Source organism: Oncorhynchus gorbuscha, linkage group LG21 (assembly GCF_021184085.1).
Source record: "Oncorhynchus gorbuscha isolate QuinsamMale2020 ecotype Even-year linkage group LG21, OgorEven_v1.0, whole genome shotgun sequence".
NCBI lineage: Eukaryota > Metazoa > Chordata > Actinopteri > Salmoniformes > Salmonidae > Oncorhynchus > Oncorhynchus gorbuscha.
In genome coordinates, this window is record NC_060193.1 from 11514412 (window position 1) to 11542230 (window position 27819).

General features: G+C 44.3%; 1 protein-coding gene across 1 annotated transcript in view; it reads left to right on the forward strand.

The window, feature by feature from the left end:
* The window catches only part of LOC124008814 (collagen alpha-6(IV) chain-like), a 276756-nt gene that overhangs the window by 125504 nt on the left and 123433 nt on the right, over nucleotides 1-27819 (forward strand). The window contains exon 4 of the mRNA XM_046320380.1: nucleotides 3543-3617. Coding sequence (XP_046176336.1) covers nucleotides 3543-3617 — 75 coding nt within the window. The remainder of the gene's footprint in view (nucleotides 1-3542; nucleotides 3618-27819) is intronic.

The following is a 27819-nucleotide window of genomic DNA, read 5'->3' on the forward strand; positions in this document are numbered from 1 at the left end:
CCACCTCTCCTCTCTTCTCTCAACCTCTCCTCTCTTCCCTCCACCTCTCCTCTCTTCTCTCTTTTCTTCTCTCCTCTCCACCTCTCCTCTCTTCCCTCTCTCCTCTCTTCTCTCAACCTCTCCTCTCTTTCCTCCACCTCTCCCCTCCACCTCTCTCCTCTCTTCTCCTCTCCATCTCTCCTCTTCTCTCCACCTCTCCTCTCTTCTCTTCTCTTCTCTCTACCTCTCCTCTCTTCTCTCCTCTCCACCTCTCTTCTCTTCCCTCCACCTCTCCTCTCAACCTCTCCTCTCTTCCCTCCACCTCTCCTCTCTTCTCTCTTTTCTTCTCTCATCTCTCTTCTCTCCTCTCCACCTCTCCTCTCTTCTCTCTTTTCTTCTCTCATCTCTCTTCTCTCCTCTCCACCTCTCCTCTCTTCCCTCCACCTCTCCTCTCTTCCCTCCACCTCTCCTCTCTTCCCTCCACCTCTCCTCTCTTTCCTCCACCTCTCCTCTCTTCACCTCTCCTCTCCTCTCTTCTCCTCTCCATCTCTCCTCTTCTCTCCATCTCTCCTCTCTTCTCTTCTCTTCTCTCTACCTCTCCTCTCTTCTCTCCTCTCCACCTCTCCTCTCTTCCCTCCACCTCTCCTCTCCACCTCTCCTCTCTTCTCTCCACCTCTCCTCTCTTCTCTTCTCTTCTCTCTACCTCTCCTCTCTTCTCTCCTCTCCACCTCTCTTCTCTTCACTCCACCTCTCCTCTCCACCTCTCCTCTCTCCTCTCCACCTCTCCTCTCTTCCCTCCACCTCTCCTCTCTTCTCTCTTTTCTTCTCTCATCTCTCTTCTCTCCTCTCCACCTCTCCTCTCTTCCCTCCACCTCTCCTCTCTTCTCTCTTTTTCTTCTCTCATCTCTCTTCTCTTCTCTCTACCTCTCCTCTCTTCTCTCCCTCCACCTCTCCTCTCTTCCCTCCACCTCTTCCTCTCCACCTCTCCTCTCTTCCCTCCACCTCTCTCCTCTCCACCTCTCCTCTCTTCCCTCCACCTCTCCCTCTTCCTCCTCTCTTCTCTCCTCTCCACCTCTCCTCTCTTCCCTCCACCTCTCCTCTCTTCTCTCTTTTTCTTCTCTCATCTCTCTTCTCTTCTCTCTACCTCTCCTCTCTTCTCTCCTCTCCACCTCTCCTCTCTTCCCTCCCCTCCCTCTCTTCTCTCCACCTCTCCTCTCTTCCCTCCACCTCTCCTCTCCACCTCTCTCCTCTTCTCTCCACCTCTCCTCTCCACCTCTCCTCTCTTCCCTCCACCTCTCCTCTCTTCTCTCTTTTTCTTCTCTCATCTCTCTTCTCTTCTCTCTACCTCTCCTCTCTTCTCTCCTCTCCACCTCTCTCCTCTTCCCTCCACCTCTCCTCTCCACCTCTCCTCTCTTCCCTCCACCTCTCCTCTCCACCTCTCCTCTCTTCTCTCTTTTCTTCTCTCATCTCTCTTCTCTCCTCTCCACCTCTCCTCTCTTTCCTCCACCTCTCCTCTCTTCTCTCAACCTCTCCTCTCTTTCCTCCACCTCTCCTCTCCTCTCTTCTCCTCTCCATCTCTCCTCTTCTCTCCACCTCTCCTCTCTTCTCTTCTTTTCTTCTCTCATCTCTCTTCTCTCCTCTCCACCTCTCTTCTCTTCACTCCACCTCTCCTCCACCTCTCCTCTCTTCTCTCCACCTCTCCTCTCTTCCCTCCACCTCTCCTCTCTTCTCTCTTTTCTTCTCTCTCTCTCTCTCTCTCTCCACCTCTCCTCTCTTCTCTTCCTTCCTCTCCTCTCTTCTCTCTTTTCTCTCTCTCTCATCTCTCTTCTCTTCTCTCTACCTCTCTCTCTCTTCTCTCCTCTCCACCTCTCCTCTCTTCCCTCCACCTCTCCTCTCTTCACCTCTCTTCTCTCTTCCCTCCTCTCTCCTCTCCACCTCTCCTCTCTTCCCTCCACCTCTCCTCTCTTCTCTCTTTTCTTCTCTCATCTCTCTTCTCTTCTCTCCACCTCTCTCTCTTCTTCCCTCCACCTCTCCTCTCTTCCTTTCTTCTCTCCATCTCTCTTCTCTCTTCTCTCCACCTCTCCTCTCCACCTCTCTCTCTTCCCTCCACCTCTCCTCTCTTCTCTCTTTTCTTCTCTCATCTCTCTTCTCTTCTCTCTACCTCTCCTCTCTTCTCTCCCTCCACCTCTCCTCTCCACCTCTCCTCTCTTCCCTCCACCTCTCCTCTCCACCTCTCCTCTCTTCCCTCCACCTCTCCTCTCTTCTCTCTTTTCTTCTCTCATCTCTCTTCTCTCCTCTCCACCTCTCCTCTCTTCCCTCCACCTCTCCTCTCTTCTCTCTTTTCTTCTCTCATCTCTCTTCTCTCCTCTCCACCTCTCCTCTCTTCCCTCCACCTCTCCTCTCTTCTCTCTTTTCTTCTCTCATCTCTCTTCTCTTCACTCCACCTCTCATCTCTTCTGAAGAGGGGAGCTGATGTGTGTGTGCCCTTGACCTCCCCTTTTAGATACAAAATGATTCCATCACTGTATATGGTATGCAGTGCAATGCTGGGGGCGGTGTTCTTGATGACCTTCATGTTCCACGTGAGGATGCAATTACTTCAGAATGTGTTCTGTCCCAGTTAAAGGAAGCTGAGACAGGACCGAGACAGGGACTCTGTGACTGTGTTATTGTATCTCCTGGTTACATGTCTTTACTGATGCTGAGACAGGACTGTGACAGGGACACTGTGGCTGTGTTATTGTATCTCCTGGTTACATGTCTTTACTGATGCTGTGACAGGGACACTGTGACTGTGTTATTGTATCTCCTGGTTACATGTCTTCACTGATGCTGAGACAGGACATTTACATTTAAGTCATTTAGCAGACGCTCTTATCCAGAGCGACTTACAAATTGGTGCATTCACCTTATGACATCCAGTGGAACAGCCACTTTACAATAGTGCATCTAAATCTTTTAAGGGGGGGGGGGTAGAAGGATTACTTATCCTATCCTAGGTATTCCTTAAAGAGGTGGGGTTTCAGGTGTCTCCGGAAGGTGGTGATTGACTCCGCTGTCCTGGCGTCGTGAGGGAGTTTGTTCCACCATTGGGGGGCCAGAGCAGCGAACAGGACTGTGACAGGGACTCTGTGGCTGTGTTATTGTATCTCCTGGTTACATGTCTTCACTGATGCTGTGACAGGGACACTGTGGCTGTGTTATTGTATCTCCTGGTTACATGTCTTTACTGATGCTGAGACAGGACTAAATAAAGGTAAAAATATATATATATATAAATAATAAATGTAGGCTACCTGGAGAATGTTGAAGCAGTGTTATAATAGTCCTGTGTGGCTCAGTTGTACGAGCATGGGGCTTACAACGCCAAAGTCGTGAGTTCGATTCCCGCTGGGGCTGACCATATGAACATGTATTCATGACAGGGACACTGGTTCCAAAGTAAGTCACTTTGGATGAGAGGGTCTGCTTAGTGGTGTACAGTATATTATGTAAAACTGATGGTCTCTCTCTCTCTCTCTCTCTCTCTCTCTCTCTCTCTCTCTCTCTCTCTCTCTCCTCAGGGGACCAGCCAGGAGCCCTGTAATGGGCTGGACTGTAGTGGAGGATGTAACTGTAACCCAGAGAAAGGTGGCAGGGTAAGACATACATACATACATACATACATACATACATACATACATACATACATACATACATACATACATACATACATACATACATACATACATACATACATACATACATACATACATACATACATACATACATACATACATACATACATACATACATACATATATATATATATATATATATGTATATATAAACCTCTATTCTCCCTCTCACACATCCTTCCTCTCCTACTTCAGGAGGCTTTCTTAGCTTCTGGTCCATATCCACGCATGTCACAAAACAAGAGTACATCAGCAAAGTTCGATAGACCCAGTAAATCCTGGGTCAAAGACATGAAGTAGTTGAGGTGCTTGCAAAACAAAAGTTAGAAAACACATTGTGTTGCATTGAAAGACTGGTATAACCACAGAGACTCAGTAAAATGTAGGGTTTTGGACTGTTACAGGAGTTGAGGACAACACTCCTAACCACAACCAATTGGGTAAGAAAACTAAATGCTGTAGCCACCTTCAGAAAATGGTGGTTTTGGTCAAATTGAGTTCTGACAAACTCAACAACTATGTGGCAAAGAGAAGGAAATGAAGCACTGCTAGGGTACACAGTATTAGTTATCTGTAGATAGATAGGTGCTCTTTGGATGAGGAGGACCAAACCACTCTTCATATAATAGAAAAGCCTTTAGTTTTACGTTCAGTGGAACAAAAATGTTTCACCTGTGACACGTTTTGGCAGCACGGCCTTCAAAGATTTTTGTACCCCCTTTTCTACTCCCTGAGTTTTAAATATTTGTTCCATTGAACATGTCATGAACATGAAGACATTTATATTATGTGACGAGTGCCTTGGTCCCGTGTTTGTTATTTTAACTGAACCGCTAGTCGTACATTGCTGGCATTGGTTGTGTTATGCAAGGTTAGGGTTGCACTGTAGGTCATGTTAAACAGTAGTCAGGCACACGCATGCACACACACACGCACGCATGCACACACACACGCACGCATGCACACACACACACACACGCGCGCACACACACAACCACACACACACACAATACTTCAAGCATCTTTTTAAACCATGCCGATGCACCAATATCTAACTTTTTCAACTTAGTTCCAGAACCTTCAAAAAGCATTTACACCCCTTGACTTTTTCCCCCATTTTGTTTTGTAACAAAGTGGGATTCCAATGAATTTAATTATCTTTTTTTTTTGGTCAACAATGTACACAAAATATTTAATGTAAAAATGGAAGAAAAATTCTGACATTTGTAATATATATATATATATATATACACTACCTTTCAAAAGTTTGGGGTCACTTAGAAATGTCCTTGTTTTTGAAAGAAAAGCACATTTTTTGTCCATTTAAATCACATTAAATTGATCAGAAATACAGTGTAGACATTGTTAATGTTGTACATTACTATTGTAGCTGGAAACAGCTGATTTTTTTATGGAATATCTACATAGGTGTACAGAGGCCCATTATCAGCAACCATCACTCCTGTGTTCCAATGGCACGTTGTGTTAGCTAATCCAAGTTTATAATTTCAAAAGGGTAATTGATCATTAGAAGACCATTTTGTAATTATGTTAGCACAGATGAAACCTTTTGTCCTGATTAAAGAAGCAGTAAATCTGGCCTTCTTTAGACCAGTTGAGTATCTGGAGCATCAGCATTTGTGGGTTTGATTACAGGCTCAAAATGGCCAGAAACAAAGTACTTTCTTCTGAAACTCGTCAGTCTATTCTTGTTCTGAGAAATGAAGGCTATTCCATGTGAGAAATTGCCAATAAACTTAAAGATCTCGTACAACGCTGTGTACTACTCCCTTCACAGGACAACACAAACTGGCTCTAACCAGAATAGAAAGACGAGTGGGAGGCCCGGTGCACAACTGAGCAAGAGGACAAGTACATTAGAGTGCCTAGTTTCAGAAACAGACACCTCACAAGTCCTCAACTGGCAGCTTCATTAAATAGTACCCACAAAACACCAGTCTCAACGTCAACAATGAAGAGGCGACTCCATCCAGGATGCTGGCCTTCTAGGCAGAGTTGCAAAGAAAACGCCATATCTCAGACTGGCCAATAAAAATAAAAGATTAAGATGGGAAAAAGAACACAGACACTGGACAGAGATATGGCTTTTTCGCTCTGGAGAGACCTGAAAATAGCTGTGCAGAGACTCTGGAGAGACCTGAAAATAGCTGTGCAGAGACTCCGGAGAGACCTGAAAATAGCTGTGCAGAGACACTCCCTGTCCAAATTGACAGAGCTTGAGAGGAAATGCATAGAATGGGAGAAACTCCACAAATATAGGTGTGCCAAACTTGTCATGTCATACCCAAGAAGACTTAAGGCTGTAATCGCTGCCTAATGTGCTTCAACAAAGTACTGAGGGTCTGAATACTTATGGAAATGTGATATTTCCGTTTGCATTTTTTTTATACATTTCTAAAAAATGTTTTTTTTTAAACTGTTTTTGCTTTGTCAATATGGGGTATTATGTGTAGATTGATGAGGAAAACAACTATTAAACCATTTTAGAATAAGGCTGTAACGTAAAACAATTTGGAAAAAGTCAAAGGGTCTGAATACTTTTCGAATGCATTGTAGCTTGATTAGATAAGTATTCAACCCCCAAGTCAATAAACGTTAGAATCACATTTGGCAGCGATTACAGCTGTGAGTCTTTCTGGGTAAGTCTCTAAGAGTCATTACAGCTGTGAGTCTTTCTGGGTAAGTCTCTAAGAGTCATTACAGCTGTGAGTCTTTCTGGGTAAGTCTCTAAGAGTCATTACAGCTGTGAGTCTTTCTGGGTAAGTCTCTATGAATCATTACAGCTGTGAGTCTTTCTGGGTAAGTCTCTAAGAGCTGTGAGTCTTTCTGGGTAAGTCTCTAAGAGCTGTGAGTCTTTCTGGGTAAGTCTCTAAGAACTGTGAGTCTTTCTGGGTAAGTCTCTAAGAATCATTACAGCTGTGAGTCTTTCTGGGTAAGTCTCTAAGAATCATTACAGCTGTGAGTCTTTCTGGGTAAGTCTCTAAGAGTCATTACAGCTGTGAGTCTTTCTGGGTAAGTCTCTAAGAGTCATTACAGCTGTGAGTCTTTCTGGGTAAGTCTCTAAGAGTCATTACAGCTGTGAGTCTTTCTGGGTAAGTCTCTAAGAGTCATTACAGCTGTGAGTCTTTCTGGGTAAGTCTCTATGAATCATTACAGCTGTGAGTCTTTCTGGGTAAGTCTCTAAGAGTCATTACAGCTGTGAGTCTTTCTGGGTAAGTCTCTATGAATCATTACAGCTGTGAGTCTTTCTGGGTAAGTCTCTAAGAGCTGTGAGTCTTTCTGGGTAAGTCTCTAAGAGCTGTGAGTCTTTCTGGGTAAGTCTCTAAGAACTGTGAGTCTTTCTGGGTAAGTCTCTAAGAATCATTACAGCTGTGAGTCTTTCTGGGTAAGTCTCTAAGAATCATTACAGCTGTGAGTCTTTCTGGGTAAGTCTCTAAGAATCATTACAGCTGTGAGTCTTTCTGGGTAAGTCTCTAAGAATCATTACAGCTGTGAGTCTTTCTGGGTAAGTCTCTAAGAGCTGTGAGTCTTTCTGGGTAAGTCTCTAAGAGCTGTGAGTCTTTCTGGGTAAGTCTCTAAGAATCATTACAGCTGTGAGTCTTTCTGGGTGAGTCTCTAAGAGTCATTACAGCTGTGAGTCTTTCTGGGTAAGTCTCTAAGAGCTGTGAGTCTTTCTGGGTAAGTCTCTAAGAGCTGTGAGTCTTTCTGGGTAAGTCTCTAAGAGTCATTACAGCTGTGAGTCTTTCTGGGTAAGTATCTAAGAATCATTACAGCTGTGAGTCTTTCTGGGTAAGTCTCTAAGAATCATTACAGCTGTGAGTCTTTCTGAGTAAGTCTCTAAGAATCATTACAGCTGTGAGTCTTTCTGGGTGAGTCTCTAAGAGTCATTACAGCTGTGAGTCTTTCTGGGTGAGTCTCTAAGAACTTTCCACACCTGGATTGTGCAACATTTGCCCATTATTATTTTCAAACTTCTTCAAGCTCAGTCAAGTTGGTTGTTCATCATTGCTCAGGTCTTGCTCAGGTCTTGCTCAGGTCTTGCCATAGATCTTCAAGCAGATGTAGGTCAATACTGTAGCTCTGCCACTCAGGAACATTTACTGTCTTCTTGGTAAGAAACGCAAGTGTAAATTCAGCCTTGTGCTTTAGGTAGTTGTCCTGCTGAAAGGTGAATTCATCTCCTATTGTCTGGTGGAAAGCAGACTGAACCAGGTTTTCCTTTAGGATTTGCTTGTGCTAAGGTCCATTCTGTTTTTATTTCATGCTGAAAAGCTCCCCAGTCCTTAACAATTACAAGCATACCCATAACATTATGCAGCCACCACTATGCTTGAAAATATGAAGAGTGGTACTCAGTAATGTGTTGTATTGGATTTCCCCGAACAGAACACTTTGTGAAATACTTTGCCACATTTTTTTAGGCATTACTTTAGTGCCTTGTTGCAAACAGGATGTATGTTTTTGAATATTTGTATTCTTTACCAGCTTCCTGCCTGTATCTTTGTCGTAACTGGGTGTATTGGTGCACCATCCAAAGTGTAATTAATAACTTCACCATGCTCGAAGGGATATTCAATCTACCAGTAGATGTCCTTTGCGAGGCATTGGCAGACCTCCCTGGTCTTTGTGGTTGAATCTGTGTTTGAAAGTCAGTGCTTGACTGAGGGACCTTACAGATAATTGTATGTGTTGGGTACAGAGATGAGGTAGTCGTTAAAAACTAATGTTAAACACTATTATTGTACACAGAGTCAATGAAACTTATTATGTGACTTGTTAAGCGTGTACAGATTTCAAAACAACCTAATTCCACTGTGACATTATGGGGTATTGTGTGTAGGCCAGTGACAAATCATTTCAATTTTCCATTTACAATTTTGTCTGTAACACATCAAAATGTGAAAAACGTTAAAGGGTATGAATATTTTCTAAAGGCACTGTAGTTCCCTCAAGCACCAACTGACCTTTATCATTTATGAGCGTGAGCTAATCTAAAAGAAAATATAGGCATTCGCCAGACATTTTCTGCATAACTACACAGATGATTGCTTTAATACTCCAAGAAAAAGGTCATGTGCTTTTATTGCAGTGATGACTGGTTTATTTTCATAGAAGAGCCCAAGCTCAACAGGTCCTGACATTACATGTCTGCCTGTCTCGCTGTTTAGCTGTCTGCCTGTCTAGCTGTCTGCCTGTCTAGCTGTCTGCCTGTCTAGCTGTCTGCCTGTGTAACTGTCTGCCTGTCTAGCTGTCTGCCTGTCTAGCTGTCTGCCTGTCTGCCTGTCTGCCTGCCTGTCTAGCTGTTCACCAGTCTGCCTGTGCTTCTGCCCTTTGCTGAAGTTAATAACTGCAGGCTAGTCATAGTCAATTACCTTGGTCTAGTCAATTACTTTGGTCTAGTCAATTACCTGGGTCTAGTCAATTACCTGGGTCTAGTCAATTACCTGGGTCTAGTCAATTACCTGGGTCTAGTCAATTACCTGGGTCTAGTCAATTACCTGGGTCTAGTCAATTACCTGAGTCTAATCAATTACCTTGGTCTAGTCAATTACCTGGGTCTAGTCAATTACCTGGAACTAGTCAATTACCTGGAACTAGTCAATTACCTGGGTCTAATCAATTACCTGGGTCTAGTCAATTACCTGGATCTAGTCAATTACCTGGGTCTAATCAATTACCTGGGTCTAATCAATTACCTTGGTCTAGTCAATTACCTGGAACTAGTCAATTACCTGGAACTAGTCAATTACCTGGGTCTAGTCAATTACCTGGGTCTAGTCAATTACCTGGAACTAGCCAATTACCTGGAACTAGTCAATTACCTGGAACTAGTCAATTACCTGGAACTAGTCAATTACCTGGAACTAGTCAATTACCTGGGTCTAGTCAATTACCTGGAACTAGTCAATTACCTTGGTCTAGTCAATTACCTGGGTCTAGTCAATTACCTGGGTCTAGTCAATTACCTGGAACTAGTCAATTACCTTGGTCTAGTCAATTACCTGGGTCTAGTCAATTACCTGGGTCTAGTCAATTACCTGGAACTAGTCAATTACCTGGAACTAGTCAATTACCTGGGTCTAATCAATTACCTTGGTCTAGTCAATTACATTGGTCTAGTCAATTACCTGGGTCTAGGCAATTACCTGGGTATAATCAATTACCTGGGTCTAATGACTGAGAAGTAGACACAAACAGCTGAGCACACACGCATGCTGGCGGAGGCACACACACAAACACTATCCCTGCTTCTCATCTGTATCCAATCGATAGCCTTTTACAAGACGTGGTCTTGTGTATTGACAGTGCACAGGCTTGGCAGGTCTGGACGTTGGCCAACAGAGATGTTACCCTGTGTTCTGGGATATACAGGTCTGGATGTTGGCCAACAGAGATGTTACCCTGTGTTCTGGGATAGGCAGGTCTGGACGTTGTCCAACAGAGATGTTACCCTGTGTTCTGGGATAGGCAGGTCTGGACGTTGGCCAAGAGAGATGTTACCCTGTGTTCTGGGATAGGCAGGTCTGGATGTTGGCCAACAGAGATGTTACCCTGTGTTCCTTTATAGGCAGGTCTGGATGTTGGCCAAGAGAGATGTTACCCTGTGTTCTGGGATAGGCAGGTCTGGATGTTGGCCAACAGAGATGTTACCCTGTGTTCCTTTATAGGCAGGTCTGGATGTTGGCCAACAGAGATGTTACCCTGTGTTCTGGGATAGGCAGGTCTGAATGTTGGCCAACAGAGATGTTACCCTGTGTTCTGGGATAGGCAGATCTGGATGTTGGCCAACAGAGATGTTACCCTGTGTTCTGGGATAGGCAGGTCTGGATGTTGTCCAACAGAGATGTTACCCTGTGTTCTGGGATAGGCAGGTCTAGATGTTGGCCAACAGAGATGTTACCCTGTGTTCTGGGATAGGCAGGTCTGGACGTTGTCCAACAGAGATGTTACCCTGTGTTCTGGGATAGGCAGGTCTGGATGTTGGCCAACAGAGATGTTACCCTGTGTTCTGGGATAGGCAGGTCTGGATGTTGGCCAACAGAGATGTTACCCTGTGTTCCTTTATAGGCAGGTCTGAATGTTGGCCAAGAGAGATGTTACCCTGTGTTCTGGGATAGGCAGGTCTGGATGTTGGCCAACAGAGATGTTACCCTGTGTTCCTTTATAGGCAGGTCTGGATGTTGGCCAACAGAGATGTTACCCTGTGTTCTGGGATAGGCAGGTCTGAATGTTGGCCAACAGAGATGTTACCCTGCGTTCTGGGATAGGCAGATCTGGATGTTGGCCAACAGAGATGTTACCCTGTGTTCTTGGATAGGCAGGTCTGGATGTTGTCCAACAGAGATTTTACCCTGTGTTCTGGGATAGGCAGGTCTAGATGTTGGCCAACAGAGATGTTACCCTGTGTTCTGGGATAGGCAGGTCTGGATGTTGGCCAACAGAGATGTTACCCTGTGTTCTGGGATAGGCAGATCTGGATGTTGGCCAACAGAGATGTTACCCTGTGTTCTGGGATAGGCAGGTCTGGATGTTGTCCAACAGAGATGTTACCCTGTGTTCTGGGATAGGCAGGTCTGGATGTTGGCCAACAGAGATGTTACCCTGTGTTCTGGGATAGGCACGTCTGGATGTTGGCCAACAGAGATGTTACCCTGTGTTCTGGGATAGGCAGGTCTAGATGTTGGCCAACAGATATGTTACCCTGTGTTCTGGGATAGGCAGGTCTGGATGTTGGCCAACAGAGATGTTACCCTGTGTTCTGGGATAGGCAGGTCTGGATGTTGTCCAAGAGAGATGTTACCCTGTGTTCTGGGATAGGCAGGTCTGGATGTTGGCCAACAGAAATGTTACCCTGTGTTCTAGGATAGGCAGGTCTGGACGTTGGCCAACAGATATGTTACCTTGTGTTCTGGGATAGGCAGGTCTGGACGTTGGCCAACAGAGATGTTCCCTGTGTTCTGGGATAGGCAGGTCTGGATGTTGGCCAACAGAGATGTTACCCTGTGTTCTGGGATAGGCAGGTCTGGATGTTGGCCAACAGAGATGTTACCCTGTGTTCTGGGATAGGCAGGTCTAGATGTTGGCCAACAGAGATGTTACCCTGTGTTCTAGGATAGGCAGGTCTGGACGTTGGCCAACAGAGATGTTACCCTGTGTTCTGGGATAGGCAGGTCTGGATGTTGGCCAAGAGAAATGTTATCCTGTGTGGGTTTGTGTGGTTGACAGGGATCCTGTGTGGGTTTGTGTGGTTGACATGCATCACCGCTATCCGTTATCACACCATCCCCTTACACCCCTCATCTCTTGACCCTCTACCCCCCGCCCCCTTGCCCATCCAAACGAAACATCATCAGATCATGGCCCCTGAATTACTTTGAATGTGTCCCAAATGGCACCCTATTCCTCTCATAGTGCACTACTTTTCACCAGAGCTCTATAGACGCTGGTCAAAAGTAGTGCACTATGAAGGGAACAAGATGCCATTTGGGAGGCAGCTTATAACTACACATCAGCCTCTTGCCAACAAGCATTGTGTTGATTCGGGGCTGGGATAAACCAACAAATATAACACCAAAGATAGCTGTTTTCCGGTATGTTGATTTAGATTCATGATCAGATGAATAGAAGAGGGGAATTTGATATGTTGGATAATGTTCTGTGTAAACACTGCTGTTGATGGGTATACGGTAGAGCTGTGGCGACCGGGACATTTTGTCAGACGGTTGTTGCCATGTAAAAGTCTGCCGGTTTCACGTTATTTGACCGTTAATTAACATAGACAAGTTTAGCATCTCCAGGCCTCCACACAAACAAGTCACATACAAACCACACAAGCCACATACAAGCCACACACAAATCACATACAAGCCACACACAAGCCACACACAAGCCACATACAAACCACATACAAGCCACACACAAGCTACACACAAGCCACACACAAATCACATACAAGCCACACAAGCCACACACAAGCCACACACAAGCCACACACAAGCCACACACAAGTCACATAGAAGTCACATACAAGCCACCCACATGCCACACACAAGCCACACACAAGTCACATACAAGCCACACACAAGCCAAACACAAGCCACACACAAGCCACACACAAGCCACACACAAGCCACACACAAGCCACATACAAGCCACATACAAGCCACACACAAGCCACACACAAGCCACACACAAATCACATACAAGCCACACAAGCCACACACAAGCTACACACAAGCCACACACAAGCCACATACAAGCCACACACAAGCCACACATTTGCAAATAAATTCATTAAAAATCCTACAATGTGATTTTCTGGATTTATTTTCTCATTTTGTCTGTCATAGTTGAAGTGTACCTATGATGAAAATTACAGGCCTCACTCATCTTTTTAAGTGGGAGAACTTGCACAATTGGTGGCCGACGAAATACTTTTTTGCCCCACTGTATAACAGCGCAATCATTTGGGGGCTTGGGCTCATATGTAGGGCCATGCCTATGCATCAGCTCTGCATATGGGTGTTTTGAATGAATCATCCCCCTAGAAAGCGCTGTCCATTTCATTGGTCATGGCTCATGACTGACGGTGTGGTGGAAATACGGTCCTAGTAGAGGGTTGTAAAAGTTAAGTTAGGGAAGTATAGTATAGTATAAAGGGCTGGGTGGGTTCACACAGTAGCTGATAGCTGGTAGCTGGAAATGTCCCTACTATGTAGAGCGCTCAGCTGTCAGAGACGGAATGAGTGAGGGAAAGAGACGGAATGAGTGAGGGAATGAGACGGAATGAGTGAGGGAATGAGACGGAATGAGTGAGGGAATGAGACGGAATGAGTGAGGGAATGAGACGGAATGAGTGAGGGAAAGAGACGGAATGAGTGAGGGAATGAGACGGAATGAGTGAGGGAAAGAGACGGAATGAGTGAGGGAATGAGACGGAATGAGTGAGGGTATGAGACGGAATGAGTGAGGGAATGAGACGGAATGAGTGAGAGAATGAGACTGAATGAGTGAGAGAATGAGGTGGAAGGAGTGAGAGAATGAGAAGTAATGAGTGAGAGAATGAGAAGTAATGAGTGAGGGAATGAGAAGTAATGAGTGAGGGAATGAGAAGTAATGAGTGAGGGAATGAGAAGTAATGAGTGAGGGAATGAGAAGTAATGAGTGAGGGAAGGAGAAGTAATGAGTGAGGGAATGAGAAGTAATGAGTGAGGGAATGAGAAGTAATGAGTGAGGGAATGAGAAGTAATGAGTGAGGGAATGAGAAGGAATGAGTGAGGGAATGAGAAGGAATGAGTGAGAGAATGAGGTGGAAGGAGTGAGAGAATGAGAAGTAATGAGTGAGGGAATGAGAAGTAATGAGTGAGGGAATGAGAAGTAATGAGTGAGGGAATGAGAAGTAATGAGTGAGGGAAGGAGAAGTAATGAGTGAGGGAATGAGAAGTAATGAGTGAGGGAATGAGAAGTAATGAGTGAGGGAATGAGAAGGAATGAGTGAGGGAATGAGAAGGAATGAGTGAGAGAATGAGGTGGAAGGAGTGAGAGAATGAGAAGTAATGAGTGAGGGAATGAGGCGGAATGCCTCTCGTGCCAAATGTCGGCGCTGCTCTGATCTGGTGTGGTATAGCAGTAGATGAGTTAGAATGGTTAACCACTCAGGAAACCGCTTTACAATGCCTCAAGCATTATTCATATCTTTTTGTTCCTTTGCCAAAGCTGATTATTTATCAGTGGCAGTATCATGCATCACACATGATAATGTACCTACGAGATAATGTACATGATAATTGATGAAAAAGGCATCATTAGGTATGGCTGCAGGACAGAACATTTAATTATATGTTCAAGTGAAATAAAATGTGTCACGTTCTGACCTTAGTTCTCTTGTTATGTCTTTGTTTTAGTATGGTCAGGGCGTGAGTTGGGTGGGTTGTCTATGTTCCTTTTTCTATGTTGTGTTTAGCGTTTGGCCTGGTATGGTTCTCAATCAGAGGCAGGTGTCGTTAGTTGTCTCTGATTGAGAATCATACTTAGGTAGCCTTTTTCCCACTTGTGTTTCGTGGGTCATTTTCTGTTATGTGTATGTCACCTTTCAGAACTGTTTAGTTTAGTTTCTCCTTTGATATTTTGTTTAGTGTTCTCGGTTTAATAAATATATGATGAACACTCACCACGCTGCGCTTTGGTCCTCATCTCATTCCAACGACGAGCGTGACAGAATCACCCACCAAGCAGCGTGGTAACGGGCAGCAGCCGAAATCGCAAGACTCCTGGACATGGGAGGAGATTTTGGACGGCAAGGGACCCTGGGCACAGGCTGGGGAATATCGCCGCCCCAAGGCAGAGCTGGAGGCAGCGAAAGCTGAGTGGCGGTGGTATGAGGAGGCAGCACGGCAGCGCGGCTGAGACGAGAGGCGGCACCAAACATGTATTGGGTGGGGGACACGGGGAGTGTGGCTAAGTCAGGTATGAGACCTGCGCCAACTCCCCATGCTTACAGTGGAGAGAGGTGGACCGGGCAGGCACCGTGTTATGCCGTGAGGCCCACGGTGTCCCCGGTGTGCAGGCATAGCCCGGTGCGCTAAATAGCAGCGCCTCGTATCGGCCGGGCTAGAGTGGGCATCGAGCCAGGTGCCATGAAGCCGCCTCAGCGCATCTGGTCTCCAGTGTGTCTCCTCGGCCCGGGGTACATGGTCCAGCCCTGCGCTTGGTGTCCTCGGTTCGCTAGCACAGCCCAGTGCGGTCTATTCCACCTCGCCTCACTGGCCTGGCTACGGGGAGCATCCATATTATCATCATTTGATTGGCTAGCTATCAGGCATCACACACACACAAACACACACACCCACTATTTTTCTAATCCACACAATGGCTTTAGATTCATTGATATCAAAGTTAATGGTTTTAGCCAGAGGGCTAAAATGCCTTTGGTGGCTCAGTTGGCCCAGTTGACCCAGTCCTAGCTATGCTGTGAGTGGCTGTCGGTGTGTGTGTGTGTGTGTGTTTATGTGTGTACCAACTGTAACAGGCGTCGGTGGAATAAGGTGAGGACCAAAGTGCAGCGTGGTGCTTGTTCATGTTATTTATTTAAACTGAACACTATCAAACAAAGAAGCAAAAAGCACAACTGAAACAGCTCCGTCAGGTGCAAACCACACTAAACAGAAAGTATAATCACCCACAACTCAAGGGTGAAAACAGGCTGCCTAAGTATGGTTCTCAATCAGGGACAACGATTGACAGCTGCCTCTGATTGAGAACCATACCAGGCCAAACACAGAAATACCAAATCATAGAAAAAAATAACGTAGACAACCCACCCAACTCACGCCCTGACCATACTAAAACAGAGACATAACAAAAGACAACCCACCCAACTCACGCCCTGACCATACTAAAACAAAGACATAACAAAAGACAACCCACCCAACTCACGCCCTGACCATACTAAAACAAAGACATAACAAAAGACAACCCACCCAACTCACGCCCTGACCATACTAAAACAAAGACATAACAAAAGACAACCCACCCAACTCACGCCCTGACCATACTAAAACAAAGACATAACAAAAGACAACCCACCCAACTCACGCCCTGACCATACTAAAACAAAGACATCACAAAGGAACTGAGGTCAGAACGTGACACCAACACAACCTCCAGAGTTCCACGTTGGCACAGTTTGTGTTGGTCTAAAAACAGTATGTGTGTGTGGGCCCCTTGGTTCAGCTCCCTAGGTTTCAGCAGTCTGACACACTCCCCAACACAAGGCCTTACTTCCTGCCTCTGTGATGCCCAGTCTGTTTCCAAACAACAATCATAGAGGGGCTAAGGCTGCATACACAAACAGATGGAGAGCAAATAACATGGTGGCGACCATATTACGCTCCACGCACACTCCCATTGTTCAATTCTCCCTGGTTTGTCTGCTCCGTTTCGCCTGTACTAGGTTTACGTTAACCACAGATCTAAAATCAAATTACATGACCCCAATCACAACCTTAACCACAGATCTAAGATCAGATTACATGACCCCAATCACAACCTTAACCACAGATCTAAAATCAGATTACATGACCCCAATCACAACCTTAACCACAGATCTAAGATCAGATTACATGACCCCAATCACAACCTTAACCACAGATCTAAAATCAGATTACATGACCCCAATCACAACCTTAACCACAGATCTAAAATCAGATTACATGACCCCAATCACAACCTTAACCACAGATCTAAAATCAGATTACATGACCCCAATCACAACCTTAACCACAGATCTAAAATCAGATTACATGACCCCAATCACAACCTTAACCACAGATCTAAGATCAGATTACATGACCCCAATCACAACCTTAACCACAGATCTAAAATCAGATTACATGACCCCAATCACAACCTTAACCACAGATCTAAGATCAGATGACATGACACCAATCACAACCTTAACCACAGATCTAAAATCAGATTACATGACCCCAATCACAACGTTAACCACAGATCTAGGATCAGATTACATGACCCCAATCACAACCTTAACCGCAGATCTAAAATGCTCAAACATGCCCTAATAAATTTTGTAATAAAGGGATTGTTCACCCAAATTACAAAATGTTAATTTGGTTTCCATACCCAGTAAGCGATGTATTGACAAGGTAGGACAGCAAGCCACGCTTTGGTTCAGAAATTGTTTAGAAATTGTGGCAAAAGTACCAATGACTTGAATGGGATTTGTGTCACAAATGTTAAAATGTTAGCATTTGGAAACAGTGTTAGGGAAATAAACCACATATCTAGGATCAGAGTAGCCTACCGCCCAATAACCATAAACATAAGGGAATGAAAACATAAACTGACATAAGATCAGTATCCAAGCCAGGCTATCACCCTATTCCCCTATTCCAATGGAAGCGCGCCAATCTTAAGCACAGATCTCGGATCTGATTAGCCTACCACTATAATAACCATGACTGGACCTCAGTCATCCATCCTACACTATTTTGACTGTCCCCATAGGAGGACCCTTTTTGGTTCGAGGTAGAACCCCTTATGGCTGCAGGTAGAACCTTTTTTGGTTCCAGGTAGAACCCTTTTTGGTTTCAGATTAGAACCCTTTTTGGTTTCAGATTAGAACCCTTTTTGGTTTCAGATTAGAACCCTTTTTGGTTCCAGGTAGAACTCTTTTTGGTTTCAGATTAGAACTCTTTTTGGTTTCAGATTAGAACCCTTTTTGGTTTCAGATTAGAACCCTTTTTGGTTTCAGACTAGAACCCTTTTTGGTTCCAGGTAGAACTCTTTTTGGTTTCAGATTAGAACCCTTTTTGGTTCCAGGTAGAACTCTTTTTGGTTTCAGATTAGAACTCTTTTTGATTCCAGGTAGAACTCTTTTTGGTTTCAGATTAGAACTCGTTTTGGTTCCAGGTAGAACTCTTTTTGGTTTCAGATTAGAACTCTTTTTGGTTTCAGATTAGAACTCTTTTTGGTTTCAGATTAGAACTCTTTTTGGTTCCAGGTAGAACTCTTTTTGGTTTCAGATTAGAACTCTTTTTGGTTTCAGATTAGAACTCTTTTTGGTTTCAGATTAGAACTCTTTTTGGTTCCAGGTAGAACTCTTTTTGGTTTCAGATTAGAACTCTTTTTGGTTTCAGATTAGAACTCTTTTTGGTTTCAGATTAGAACTCTTTTTGGTTTCAGATTAGAACCCTTTTTGGTTTCAGATTAGAACCCTTTTTGGTTCCAGGTAGAACTCTTTTTGGTTTCAGATTAGAACTCTTTTTGGTTTCAGATTAGAACCCTTTTTGGTTTCAGATTAGAACCCTTTTTGGTTTCAGACTAGAACCCTTTTTGGTTCCAGGTAGAACTCTTTTTGGTTTCAGATTAGAACCCTTTTTGGTTCCAGGTAGAACTCTTTTTGGTTTCAGATTAGAACTCTTTTTGGTTTCAGATTAGAACTCTTTTTGGTTTCAGATTAGAACTCTTTTTGGTTCCAGGTAGAACTCTTTTTGGTTTCAGATTAGAACCCTTTTTGGTTTCAGATTAGAACTCTTTTTGGTTTCAGATTAGAACTCTTTTTGGTTTCAGATTAGAACTCTTTTTGGTTTCAGATTAGAACTCTTTTTGGTTTCAGATTAGAACTCTTTTTGGTTTCAGATTAGAACTCTTTTTGGTTCCAGGTAGAACTCTTTTTGGTTTCAGATTAGAACTCTTTTTGGTTCCAGATTAGAACTCTTTTTGGTTTCAGATTAGAACTTTTTGGTTTCAGATTAGAACTCTTTTTGGTTTCAGAACTCTTTTTGGTTCCAGGTAGAACTCTTTTTGGTTTCAGATTAGAACTCTTTTTGGTTCCAGGTAGAACTCTTTTTGGTTTCAGATTAGAACTCTTTTTGGTTTTTTGGTTCCAGATTAGAACTCTTTTTGGTTTCAGATTAGAACTCTTTTTGGTTTCAGATTAGAACTCTTTTTGGTTTCAGATTAGAACCCTTTTTTGGTTTCAGATTAGAACCCCAGGTAACTCTTTTTGGCCCAGATTAGAACTCTTTTTGGTTTCACCCTTTTTGGTTTCAGATTAGAACTCTTTTTGGTTTCAGACCCGAGTGTGTTTAGTCCCTGAGTAGAACTTTTTTTGGTTTTTAGAACCCTTTTTGGTTCCAGGTAGAACTCTTTTTGGTTTCAGATTAGAACTCTTTTTGGTTCCAGAGAACTCTTTTAGAACTCAGATAGAACTTTTGGTTTCAGAGAGAGAGAACAGAGTAGGACTCTTTTTGGTTTCAGATTAGAACTCTTTTTGGAGAGAGAGTTAGAAGGGGAGAGGTTTCAGATTAGAACTCTTTTTGGTTTCAGATTAGAACTCTTTTTGGTTCCAGGTAGAACTCTTTTTGGTTTCAGATTAGAACTCTTTTTGGTTCCAGGTAGAACTCTTTTTGGTTCCAGGTAGAACTCTTTTTGGTTCCAGGTACAGACACACACAGAGGGGGCAGATTCTCTGAAATGTCATCTGTAACAGGCCTCTCCCTTCCTCCGCCTTTCCCATCTCAGTTTTTCCCCCCTCGTTCCCCACTCTTTCCCCTCGTCCCCCCACCCTTTCCACTTTGCTCAATTACATATATCTCAGCCCAATCTCTATCAATATCATAGGCCTATATACAAGCCTAACTCTCATCCTCTATCCATAGGAAATAAAGCCTTTTAAAAACACAAGCTAGCCGAGTGTGTTTAGTCCCTGAGTCCTTTTGTTCCCCGAGGAGAGAGACGGGGAAAGAGGGGACAGGAGAGAGAGAGGAGAGAGAGAGGAGAGAGGGGACGGGAGAGGAGAAAGAGAGACACAGAGAGAGAGGAGAGAGAGGAGCGAGAGGACGGGAGAGGAGAGAGAGAGACACAGAGATAGAGAACGAGAGGACGGGAGAGGAGAGAGAGAGAGAGAGAGAGAGGAGAGAGTGAGGGGAGAAAGCGAGAGGAGAGAGGGGAGGACGGGAGAGAGAGAGGAGAGAGAGGGGAGAGAAGGGACAGTAGAGATAGAGGAGAGAGAGAGGAGAGAAGGGAGAGGAGAGAGAGAGGAGAGAGAGAGAGGAGAGAGGGGACGGGAGAGAGAGAGAGAGAGAGAGAGAGAGAGAGAGAGAGAGAGAGAGAGAGAGAGAGAGAGAGAGAGAGAGAGAGAGAGAGAGAGGGAGAGAGAGAGAGAGAGAGAGAGAGAGAGAGGGAGAGAGAGGGAGGAGAGAGAGGGACAGAGGAGAGAGAGAGAGGGAAGAGGGGAGAGAGAGAGAGAGAGGGGAAGGGAAGAGAGAGAGAGAGAGAGAGAGAGAGAGAGAGGGACAGGAGAGAGAGAGCGAGAGAGAGAGAGGAGAGAGAGAGGGGGAGAAGGAGAGAGAGAGAGAGAGAGAGAGAGAGGGGAGAGAGAGAGAGGAGAGAGGGGACGGGAGAGCGAGAGGAGAGAGAGTGGAGAGATGGGACGGGAGAGAGAGAGGGGAGAGAGAGAGAGGAGAGAGGGGACGGGAGAGAGAGAGGGGGGGGAATAAAGAAAAAAGAAAAAAGATAAAGAAAGAATACTCTTTCCTCATAAGACTAGATTGGAGATCTAGATATTGGAGTGATTTGGACCAATAACGTCCGTTTCCACCAGAGGTGGAAACGGGTCCCCAGGGATCACACCAAGACCCAGGGTCCCCAGGGATCACACCAAGACCCAGGACCCCATAACATGTGTCTTCACTTTGGCCTCGAGATGGAGGGAGAGGGAGAGAGAGAGAGAGAGAGAGAGAGAGAGAGAGAGAGAGAGAGAGAGAGAGAGAGAGAGAGAGAGAGAGAGAGAGAGAGAGAGAGAGAGAGAGAGAGAAGAGAGAGAGAGGAGAAGAGAAAGAGAGAGAGAGAGAGAGAGAGAGAGAGAGAGAGAGAGAGAGAGAGAGAGAGAGAGAGAGAGAGAGAGAGAGAGAGAGAGAGAGAGAGAGAGAGAGAGAGAGAGAGACAGAGAGAGAGAGAGAGAGAGAGAAGAGAGAGAGACAGAGAGAGAGAGAGAGAGAGAGAGAGAGAGAGAGAGAGAGAGAGAGAGAGAGAGAGAGAGAGAGAGAGAGAGAGAGAGAGAGAGAGAGAGAGAGAGAGAGAGAGACAGAGAGAGAGACAGAGAGAGAGAGAGAGAGAGAGAGAGAGAGAGAGAGAGAGAGAGAGAGAGAGAGAGAGAGAGAGAGAGAGAGAGAAGAGAGAGAGACAGAGAGAGAGAGAGAGCAGAGAAGAGAGAGAGACAGAGAGAGGAGAAGAGAGAGAGAGAGAGAGAGAGAGAGAGAGAGAGAGAGAGAGAGAGAGAGAGAGAGAGAGAGAGAGAGAGACAGAGAGAGCAGAGAGAGAGAGAGAGAGAGAGAGAGAGAGAGAGAGAGAGAGAGAGAGAGAGAGAGAGAGAGAGAGAGAGAGAGAGAGAGAGAGAGAGAGAGAGAGAGAGAGAGAGAGAGAGAGAGAGAGAGAGAGAGAGAGAGGAGAAGAGAGAGAGACAGAGAGAGAGAGAGCGGAGAAGAGAGAGAGACAGAGAGAGAGAGAGAGAGACAGAGAGAGAGACAGAGAGAGAGAGAGAGAGACAGAGAGAGAGAGAGAGAGAGAGAAGAGAGAGAGAGAGAGAGAGAGAGAGAGAGAGAGAGAGAGAGAGAGAGAGAGAGAGAGAGAGAGAGAGAGAGAGAGAGAGAGAGAGAGAGAGAGAGAGAGAGGAGAGAGAGAGAGACAGAGAGAGAGAGAGCGGAGAAGAGAGAGAGACAGAGAGAGAGAGAGACAGAGAGAGAGAGAGAGAGGAGAAGAGAGAGACAGAGAGAGGAGAAGAGAGAGACAGAGAGAGAGGGGGAGAGAGAGAGAGACAGAGAGAGAGAGAGAGACAGAGAGAGGAGAAGAGAGAGAGAGAGACAGAGAGAGGAGAAGAGAGAGAGACAGAGGGAAACAACGTGGTAGGAAATTAAACAATGCAAAGCTTTGTTGACTTGAGAACATGGAAGCCATGTGGCCTTAGTGATTCTTTAGTCAGAATCAGTTGCTGATCTTTAACAAATACACAGAGGATCAATGTACTATAATATGTATAGGTGTTTTACTAAAAGACATTAAGAGATTAAGCTAACTTCTGCACTGAGGTGTTGAGACATGAGAGGATAGTGAACTAGGGAGGGAAGGTGGGCTCCATTTCTATCCCTCTCCCTCTCATTCTCACTCTTCCTTTCTGCCTCTCTCCCCAACTAGCTCTCACAGTCTAACTTCAGAATTAGACACTCATTCACATTTCACCAAACATCACATTTCGAAGTTGTTGCAAACATCAGATTTTGAAGTATTTAAGGTTGAATTTTAAAAATGAACTTCGAAATCGTAAAAACAGAGCTCACTGTTGCCCCCTAGTGGCCAGTCTCCACGTCATCTCCCAACATGAATGGATGTCAAATACTGACTTGTATCATAGGTGACCGTGCTGCTCTCTCTCTATGTCAATTCAATTCAATTCAAGGGGCTTTATTGACAAGGGAAACATATGTTAACATTGCCAAAGCAAGTGAAATAGATAATATACAAAAGTAAAATAAACAATAAAAATTCAAAGTAAACATTACACTCACAGAAGTTCCAAAACAATAAAGACATTACAAATGTAATATTATGTCTATATACAGTGTTGTAATGATGTGCAAATGGTTAAAGAACAAAAAGGAAAATAAATAAGCATAAATATGGGTTCTATTTAAAATGGTGTTTGTTCTTCACTGGTTGCCCTTTTCTTGTGGCCTCAGGTAACACATCTTGCTGCTGCGATGGCACACTGTGGAATTTCACCCAGTAGATATGGGAGTTTGTGAAAATCGGGTTTGTTTTCAAATTCATTGAATCTGTGTAATCTGAGGGAAATATGTGTCTCTAATATGGTTTCCACCTCATTTTGTGGGCAGTGAGCACGTAGCCTATCTTCTCTTGAGAGCCAGGTCTGCCTACGGCGGCCTTTCTCAATAGCAAGGCTAAGTTCACTGAGTCTGTACATAGTCAAAGCTTTCCTTAAGTTTGGGTCAGTCACAGTGGTCAGGTATTCTGCCACTGTGTCCTCTCTGTTTAGGCTCAGTCACAGTGGTCAGGTATTCTGCCACTGTGTTCTCTCTGTTTAGGGCCAAATAGCATTCTAGTTTGCACTGTTTTTTTGTTAATTACTTGACACATTGGAAAGAATTATCTTTCTGTTTAATCATGATTTGGTTGGGTCTAATCGTGTTGCTGTCCTGGGGCTCTGTGGGGTCTGTTTGTGTTTGTGAATAGAGCCCCAGGACCAGCTTGCTTTGGGGACTCTTCTCCAGGTTTATCTCTCTGTAGGTGATGGCTTTGTTATGGAAGGTTTGGGAATCACTTCCTTTTAGGTGGTTGTAGAATTTAACAGGTCTTTCATGGGTTCTATAACTAATTCAAGTATTTTTAGCCAGTTAGTATGTCAAATGTTATGTTCCTTTTGCCTTGCCCTTCTTGCCTTGTTTCTCAGCTTGTTCACAGCTTTGTAGAAGTTACCTGTGGCACTGATGTTTAGGCCAAATGATATATTGTTTTTTGTGTGCTCTAGGGCAACTGTGTCTAGATGGAATTTGTATTTGTGGTCCTGGGGACTGGACCTATTTTGGAACACCATTAAAGTGGTCTTACTGTGATTTACTGTCAGGGCCCAGGTCTGGCAGAATCTGTGCAGAAGATCTAGGTGCTGCTGTAGGCCCTCCTTGGTTGCTCTCCATCTCCCCTTTTTGGGCCCCTCGATGAAAGAGTACCTAACTGCTTGACCGAATTCCTTACCTTCATACTATCTCAGAGAGAGAGAGATAATTCCCTCCCAAATGTGCCCCTCTAGACAAAACAACCCAAAAAAATGGGTCACAACTCCTGCAGCTATGTCGCACGCTGCGTCTGTACATGGTCAATGGTAGGCTTCGAGGAGACTCCTATGGTAGGTACACCTACAGCTCATCCCTTGACAGTAGTACTGGAGATTACTTTATCACTGACCTCAACCCAGAGTCTCTCAGACCATTCAGTCAGCCCACTGACACCCCTATCAGATCAAAGCAAATCAGTCTACCTGGTCAGAGCAATACTCAGTCATGAGGCATCGAAGCCGAAGGAACTGCACAATATTAAGAAATGCTATACCTGGAAGGGAAGTAGTGTGGAAACCTACCTAAACACAATGAGGCAACAACAAATTCAATCCCTTTTAGACAACTTCCTGGACAAAACATTTCACTGTAATAGTGAAGGTGTAAACTTGGAAGTAGAAAGCCTTAACAGTATCTTTGACCTTTCAGCTTCCCTATCAAATCTAATCATTTCAAGCAGACGACTAAGAAAAATAACAACAATGACAAATGGTTTGATCAGGAATGCAAAAAACTAAGAAAGAAATTGAGTCTACGCCTTCACTATGGTGAATCACTAAAACAATACAGAAATACACCACGGAAAAAGAAGGAACAGAACGTCAGACATCAGCTCAATGTAATTGAAGAATCCATATAATCTAACCACATCTGGGGAAATTGGAAAACTCTAAACAAACAACCACACGAAGAATGATCTATCCAAAATGGAAATATGTGTATAAACCACTTCTCCAATATTTTTGGCTCTATAACAAAGAACAAAACAGCCAGAACATACACAGTGCCTCGCAAGAGTCTTCATCACCCTTGGCGTTTTTCCTATTTTGTTGTATGACAACCTGTAATTTAGATGATGTTTTATTTGGATTTCATGTAATAAACATAACACAAAATAGTCCAAATTGGTGAAGTGAAATGAAAAAAATTACTTGTTTAAAAAGAAATGAAAGGGAAAAGTGGTGTGTATGTATGTATGTATGTATGTATGTATGTATGTATGTATGTATGTATGTATGTATGTATGTATGTATGTATGTATGTATGTATGTATGTATGTATGTATGTATGTATGTATGTATGTATGTATGTATGTATGTATGTATGTATGTATGTATGTATGTATGTGCGTGCGTGCGTGCGTGTGTGTGTGTGTGTATTCACCCCCTTTGCTATGAATCCCCTCAATAAGATTTGATGCAACCAATTACCTTCAGAAGTCACATAATTCATTAAATAAAGTCCACCTGTAAGCAATATATGTGTCACATGATCTGTCACATGATCTCAGTATATATATATATGTGTACACACATACATACAGTGAGGGAAAAAAGTATTTGATCCCCTGCTGATTTTGTACGTTTGCCCACTGACAAAGAAATGATCCGTCTATAATTTTAATGGTTTATTTGAACAGTGAGAGACAGAATAACAACAAAAACATCTAGAAAAACCATGTCAAAAATGTTATAAATTGATTTGCATTTTAATGAGGGAAATAAGTATTTGACCCCTCTGCAAAACATGACTTAGTACTTGGTGGCAAAACCCTTGTTGGCAAAAAAGGTCAGACGTTTCTTGTAGTTGGCCACCAGGTTTGCACACATCTCAGGAGGGATTTTGTCCCACTCCTTTTTGCAGATCTTCTCCAAGTCATTAAGGTTTCGAGGCTGACGTTTGGCAACTCGAACCTTCAACTCCCTCCACAGATTTTCTATGGGATTAAGGTCTGGAGACTGGCTAGGCCACTCCAGGACCTTAATGTGCTTCTTCTTGAGCCACTCCTTTGTTGCCTTGGCCGTGTGTTTTGGGTCATTGTCATGCTGGAATACCCATCCACGACTCATTTTCAATGCCCTAGCTGAGGGAAGGAGTTTCTCACCCAAGATTTGACGGTACATGGCTCCGTCCAACGTCCCTTTGATGCAGTGAAGTTGTCCTGTCCCCTTAGCAGAAAAACACCCCCAAAGCATAATGTTTCCACCTTCATGTTTGACGGTGGGGATGGTGTTCTTGGGGTCATAGGCAGCATTCCTCCTCCAAACACGGCGAGTTGAGTTACATTTACATTTAAGTCATTTAGCAGACGCTCTTATCCAGAGCGACTTACAAATTGAGTTGATGCCAGCTCCATTTTGGTCTCATCTGACCACAACACTTTCACCCAGTTGTCCTCTGAATCATTCAGATGTTCACTGGCAAACTTCAGATGGGCATGTATATGTGCTTTCTTGAGCATGGGGACCTTGCAGGCGTTACAGGATTTCAGTCCTTCACGGCGTAGTGTGTTACCAATTGTTTTCTTGGTGACTATGGTCCCAGCTGCCTTGAGATCATTAACAAGATCCTCCCATGTAGTTTTGGGGTGATTCCTCACCGTTCTCATGATCATTGCAACTCCACGAGGTGAGATCCTGCATGGAGCCCCAGTGTTTCTTCCATTTGCAAATAATCGCACCAACTGTTGTTACCTTCTCACCAAGCTGCTTGGCAATGGTCTTGTAGCCCATTCCAGCCTTGTGTAGATCTACAATCTTGTCCCTGACATCCTTGGAGAGCTCTTTGGTCTTGGCCTTGGTGGAGAGTTTGGAATCTGATTGATTGATTGCTTCTGTGGACAGGTATTTTTATACAGGTAATGAGCTGAGATTAGGAGCACTCCCGTTAAGAGTGTGCTCTTAATCTCAGCTCATTACCTGTATAAAAGACACCTGGGAGCTAGAAATCTTTCTGATTGAGAGGGGGTTAAAATGCAAATCAATTTATAACATTTTTGACATGCGTTTTTCTGGATTGTTTTGTTGTTATTCTGTCTCTCACTGTTCAAATAAACCTCCCATTACAATTATAGACTGATCATTTCTTTGTCAGTGGGCAAACGTACAAAATCAGCAGGGGATCAAATACTTTTTTCCCTCACTGTACACCTGTTCTGCAAGGCCCCAGATTCTGCAACACCACTAAGCAAGGGGAACCACCAAGCAAGCAGCACCATAAAGACCAAGGAGCTCTCCAAACAGGTCAGGGGGATGAAGACCAAGGAGCTCTCCAAACAGGTCAGGGGGATGAAGACCAAGGAGCTCTCCAAACAGGTCAGGGGGATGAAGACCAAGGAGCTCTCCAAACAGGTCAGGGGGATGAAGACCAAGGAGCTCTCCAAACAGGTCAGGGGGATGAAGACCAAGGAGCTCTCCAAACAGGTCAGGGGGATGAAGACCAAGGAGCTCTCCAAACAGGTCAGGGACAAAGTTGTGGAGAAGTACAGATCAGGGTTGGGTTATAAACAAAATGTTAAAAGCTTTGAACATCCCACGGAGCATCATTAAATCCATAATAAAAAATGGAAAGAATATGGCACCACAACAAACCTGCCAAGAGAGAGCCGCCCACCAAAACTCATGGACCAGGCAAGGAGGGCACTGATCAGAGAGGCAACAAAAATACCAAACATAACCCTGAAGGAGCTGCAAAGCTCCACGGCAGAGATTGGAGTATCTGTCCGTAGGACCACTTTAAGCCATGCAATCCATAGAGCTGGGCTTTACGGAAGAGTGGCCAGAAAAAGCCATTGCTTAAAGACAAAAATAAGCAAACACATTTGGTGTTCGCCAAAAGGCATGTGGGAGACTCCCCAAACATATGGAAGAAGGTACTCTGGTCAGATGAGACCAAAATGGAGCTTTTTGGCCATCAAGAAAACGCTATGTCTGGCACAAACCCAACACCTCTCGTCACCCAGAGAACACCATCCCGACAGTAAAACATGGTTG